Genomic DNA, 6,000 nt, shown 5'->3' with positions numbered 1-6,000 from the left:
AGGTCATTACTAGCTCACCCAAAATATTCCAAGGAATTGTTACAGAGACAGATGTTTGGTAGCAGATCACTCTCAACCTAAATATTCACTACATGAGGATTAAACAGCTTCACAAGATCATGACATAGATCACGACATAAAGGTTTCTGAATTGTTTTGTATAATTTATTTTGAGAGATTATCAGTAAAAATAAAGTTCTCTGGAGACAGTTACAAATGCAACAATGAGTATAACGTGCAAAATGTTAGGTTCAGTTAGAGTATTTTCACATATCAAAACTCTGTATGTGATCCATGTAGAAATAACAGCCCTTTTTACCCCCTTATGCAGTGGAAACCCAATGCTCATTTTATCTTCACCAGCAATGCATCAGTAAATCTGTACCAAATCCTGCACAAAAGAATGAAGTCTAGAGTTGTTCCAGATGTGGCATTTTCAATGGGAGCCTGTTACTGTCATCCCTCGAGATGAGGATCAAAGAAGTATTAGTGTCAGTAAAACAGAGGTATGCTACAGGACTCTGGTACAGTCAGTCAACTGAATACATTAATTATATTCCTAGCCAAAACACTCTTGACATAGGAGCTGTGTCAAAATCAACATTGCTTGTTGGTACATTGTTATGAAGCAAGAATACCCTGATGATAAACAACCAGGCAAACTATGGAATACTTTTAAGCAAGAACAGAAAGGCCAAGCTGTGGTTTAATAAAAAATTTTAAAAAGCCTGTAGGGTTGTGGGCTTTATCTTATGAATTAATAAGATAAATACAAACCTTTGCCATATTGATAGAATGAGGAAAGATGGAGGCATGTATAACTGCCACCTGTGCTAGATAAAACGGAGATCTTCATTGTTAAAGAGAGAAGCATTATTAACTAGCCAAGTCACTCACTTCGTCTGAGCCAAATTGAGCACACCAGGCTAGAGAAATAAAGGCTCCTCAAACAAGTAGGAACTAACACTGGCTTATTTACAGGCCTAGCAGAAGATTACCAGGTAAGATACTCAACTCCTAGGAATGTCTATGGATCAACTTTAAGCAGTTAGTGATTTCTACTTTGTTGTGAGAACTATGTAGGCCAGTAATTTGTATTTTTATGGTTCAATCAGTATAGGCGTAACATACATAACATTTCAAAATTCTGATATTGAAAATTTCTTGTTTCACTTCAGGCACAATTTTCTGAATTACAGAACCAAAAGCAATAAAAATTACAATTTTATTACTACATAATAGCATAATGTTATTACTGCATAATTTAAACCTCATTAAAATGAGATAACAGGCTTTTTAAATTAAACTGAACCTCAGTATGGTTGTCAGAACTGAATGGGCGAATGAGCCGTTTTGAGTAACTGAACCATACTCCAGAAGAGATGGGATACTGATGAGCCCTTCACCCACCTCATTCCTAAAAAATGGAGGCCAAAGTCCATGTTTTTTTTGTTTTTTTTCCTTTTTATTTCTGCATCATCACACACATTAATAATGGATGGAAAAAACATGTCAGTACATAGGTACACACTCACTCAAACAAACAAACAACCAAATCAGAGCACAGTAAAGTAGTATATTTAAAAATGATTTGGTCAGTATTTTGAAGAATGATTGTACAGTTCTATATTCAGCAACATTATTCAGCATATTTTAACAGTGGTGGGCAAAGTACACACATTCTGTATCTGACGTGAAAGAAAAGTTGCCCTTGGTAAAATCTTATCCAAATAATAGTAGAGGTCCTCTGTTTAAATGTTCATTTGATTTAAAGTACAAAAGTACTACTACATGTACTTAAGTATCATAAGTACTGTGGTGTATAATAGCTATAATATTGTTAGATCTGTATTAGATATATTCCCTCTTCTTACTTAATCAACCTATTGTAGGTAAGAAGGTTCTAATGTCACTCACTGGGCACACAGATGTGTTAGTAAGAGTTCATTGCATCACTTTCATATTGATGTTAATTGACATGATGTTAATCATCATGAGTATCCAACATGCTGGTGAACAATTTCCATTAGGGAGAATTAATTGGCTGCAGACATGAATGGAATTTGAGAACAGGCAAACTTTCATTAAAAATTTAATAAAAAAAACCAAAACACATTTGCACGGAATGGCAGTGAGCACTATATAACACGTGAACATTCTTGGACATTAATTACAGTGTTATATAATGAGTAACAATAAGTAACAATGCATCCTCTGTGTATTTAATGTATACACTGTCTTCCATTATGTAAGTGCATGTATGTATTGGATATTAAACAGTGTTACTCAATATATTACACTGGTGGTGTAATGTAAATCATTAGCAAAAAAAGCAATTTAGGTACAGAAACAGAATACAGATACTTTATTAATGTCCACTGCCATTGTTTCAGGATCATGTCTTTCAACAGGCAAAGACTAAAAAAATAATAACAAGAAACACAGCAAAAAAGTAGAATGCAGAAAATAACCTCTCTCCTCCTGAGATTAGTCTCACTTTGATGTATCGCTTTGAGTTAACAGATGTTTCTTTTAGGATTCACCATACAGGCCTTGATTTCTGATGCTTTCTCCACAGGAAACTGCATCGCCACAAATCTGCATTACCTACAAATAAATTTTTATTAGTACTGAAATTCCAGAAATAAAATATCAACATACAATATCTGCTAATGGCAGATGTTATGGTATGTTTCCAAATACAAAACTCTTACTGACTGTTTTATATTTAACAACAAAATTACCAAATGTCTAAGTGTCAATTAAATCTATTTACCATAACGCAGAGCTCATCTTCTGCTCTGGTGACATCTGTCATGTTTAGGGGTCCAGTCAATCCAAGGCCCTGTCTAAGACAACTATTTTTCCTTTGTCCATCTTGAATCTGACTTGGCCAAGAGCAAACAGTTGACAGTATGATATTTCTATACCCCAAAACTGAGAGAAGGCTTTAGTCTTGCAGTGTCTTTGAAACACAGCTGACCAAGCTTGAACTGCAGATAGGAAATGCAGAGGCAGACTTAAAGGAGACTGAGTAAAGGGTATTTGGAGAGACTAACTTGTTCAGCACAACAGTGTCCATACAGGATCTCAAAACACTGCCAATCAACCATGTCAAATGCTTGCTAAATCCCTATTCAGCATATGCAAGTGGACATGTTCGCAGATCAATTAGAACATAGAAGCATTGCATACATGTTTACTGTTACATTCACTGGTTAACACATGCACCACTGTTCATAACAATTTTGGGGAGAAGTTCTTTTCCAGGGGATTGATATTTTCCATGTTTGCACTGAAACTCATCTGTACACTGAAGTCCATAGCAGTGACTTGCATTTGCTTCTTGTGCTTTTATGGTTTTATGGTTGGGCAGATCCTTCAGGATAACTGGATAAACCTTTCAGGTATGTTTGTAATAGTCCCAGCCTGTTAACATGTCCCCTCATTATCTTCATCTGACTTCATTCATTGAAATATTTCTTCTTGGTTGCCCAAGGTCTTTTTTTTTTTTAAAATATGTCTCCCCCTTATAAAACAAACCATATGAGTGGCCAACCGTGATGCACTCTCTTCCCATCATGCTTCTCCGTTTCCATTTGTAAATTGTTAGATTGCGTGGTTGCTGTAGCTGATATATGTTTGTTTGGGGCTAAGTCCTGAAAGAGAGGAGACAACATGGTATGTAATATACTAGAAGAATCAACTCCCTGCTTGTTAACACCAGGTCTTTTATGTGCTAATGACATTATACGATTGGAGTAGCCTGTAATCCTCCTGAATCCCATGTCTGTGGTGACAGTATATCTCTATGTGTGCTCTTCAAAGCTCTCCACCCACTGCAGATGCAAGTTGGGGGAGTATGTTTGCATAATTGTCCAAGTTATTTCTGCTGAGTCAGGCCTTTAAGCTTCTATTTACCGCTACATAAACGCTGTCTGCATTCCGCTCCCTGTTATTGATATTCAAATACTTGGAGATAAGTTCCATGTGAGACTACAAGGAAAACAGCAAGAGAACCAATTTACTTCTTGCTAATTTAAAGAGTCAATTGCAAAATGTGATAAGCTAGGCAGTTTCTTAAATATTAAACAAACTCAACAAAAATGGGCTTAACAGTTAATTGCCACCATGTTTTGCAGTGACCTAATTCTGTCGACTACATAATAGAAATCACAAAAGACAGAATTAGAGCACGACCACATATGATTTCAACACCTACATCCTGGTTTTCATAATTATTTAATTTGATTTTAAATGGACTACAATTTGAGGAATCCCTCAAATGGCAAAAAATGGGCGAAATCCCACCTTGAGTTTCCAGATTCTCGCACAGCTCAGTCTTGGCCTCTCCATTGGGCCGCAGACTGGCCTTGGGGTTGAATTTGTTGGACATAGTGGCGGCGGTGACCACTGCTTTGAGGCTGCGTGTGCTGCGCTTGGCCACGTTCTGCTCAGGGTGGAGGAGCACCACGTAGACTTTGGGCATGTAGAGTAGACCCAGAGACACAGATGCACTCAGGCTGATGGAGATGGTCAGGGTGGTTGTCTGGATGTACATCTGCCATTGGGATAAGAGTGCAAAAAGTGACAAAGAAGTCTTGACTACTGTTTTAAAACACTGATTCCTGAGAGTATATCATTCTTCTGTGAGACTGATTTTATGTAAGCTAGCCTAATTGCTTGCCCATCTAAAGGTATGAAAGTATTATCAATTCTAATAATTGATCAGTGTTCTGAAGTGCCCAGACAAGCATGCATTACCACTTTATATAAATTAGGACTTTATCTCATTCATAATTCAATATATTTAGTTTAGATGTTGAAATGCAAGTGAGAGTTGACATACTATTGATAATTAAATGTTCATTCTGTAAAGGTTATTTACTGAACCTACCTCTTCAATTGCAGAAAATGAATAAATTAATTACCTACAAGTCAGTAATTGTAAGAATAGGAAAACGGCAACCATCAAACATATAAAAGCATGCTAGTAGAGTTACTAGACAATACACCCTGTGCTTTCCATCAAAATGCATAGTTCCTGCAGGCTTGATTCATAAAGTTTTATCATCTACAGAATTCCTAGGTGATGCATTACCCCCTGAACAGTTAAGGAGCAGTGGAAATATCAATTTCTGTATTGAATCATAATTTAGTTTGAGTGAACATCTATAAAGCTCCAGAAGTGAAGTTGATATACTGCTTAAAATAAATCTGCCTTGGGACAAAAAACAGATACTGGCAGTCATTACTTGATTGTCATGCTCCCATTGTCTGATATTCCTCATTCCATCTTGCCTACTGGCTGGGTCAAGTCTATGGAAAACCACCTGACACCAACACTGCTACGATGCACCATTTACAGTCCATTTCCCCATTCTATATCACCTAATTATTAACTTTGCACACTTGTCACTCATTCAATTTCCCCTATTTAAATAATTCTGTTAAGTGCCTTTTTGAGAAATATTACAATGGTCAATGTAAGCATACCGAGCATTTTTCTTGTCTGCCACTTTGGTCCACCGACCTGTTTTATCATAGGTTGACTCTTTTCCTGATTTTGATTTATTTATTTTGTGAACATGGATCCCTTTGTTATTACAACCACTGATTCTTTTCCAATCTGTGAGCATCTGGTTAGAGTCTGTCACTTTACAGAATACTCTGCCACCATGCAGATGGTGGCTTTGGAATCATTAAACACAGTAGTCAGTAACCAAGGATGGCTCTTGGAACAGAACCGACAGTGGTTTGATGACTTCACATGGTCAGTTGGCTCTGTCACTCTACAGCAAAAAGAGCAGCAGAAACAACTTGCCCAGATTGCTGAAAGCATGAAGGAACCCACCTTCTCACTACAAAATAGGTGAATCAGTCCAAAACTAGAATGCAGAGATGAGGGGACTAAACTTTAAATGATCATGCTTTTTGTTTGTCTTGATTAACTACTGTCTACAAGAAAACCCTGCAACACACTGTCCCAGCATGCCTGAA

General features: G+C 37.0%; 1 protein-coding gene across 1 annotated transcript in view; it reads right to left on the bottom strand.

Moving 5' to 3' along the window:
• Positions 1-1,482: 1,482 nt before the first annotated feature.
• LOC113569668 (metabotropic glutamate receptor 4-like) overlaps positions 1,483-6,000 on the bottom strand; it is a 94,311-nt gene continuing 89,793 nt past the window's right edge. The window contains exons 10-12 of the mRNA XM_026997632.2: positions 4,312-4,561; positions 2,777-3,659; positions 1,483-2,607 (exon numbers count right to left, since the gene is read on the bottom strand). Of these exons, the coding sequence (XP_026853433.2) occupies positions 3,610-3,659; positions 4,312-4,561 (300 nt within the window). The 3' untranslated portion in view covers positions 1,483-2,607; positions 2,777-3,609. The remainder of the gene's footprint in view (positions 2,608-2,776; positions 3,660-4,311; positions 4,562-6,000) is intronic.

The sequence above is a fragment of the Electrophorus electricus genome, chromosome 3 (genome assembly GCF_013358815.1).
Source record: "Electrophorus electricus isolate fEleEle1 chromosome 3, fEleEle1.pri, whole genome shotgun sequence".
In the NCBI taxonomy this organism is placed as follows: domain Eukaryota; kingdom Metazoa; phylum Chordata; class Actinopteri; order Gymnotiformes; family Gymnotidae; genus Electrophorus; species Electrophorus electricus.
The sequence above is the reverse complement of the archived record's forward strand: the minus strand, read 5'-3'. Positions and strand labels throughout refer to the sequence as shown.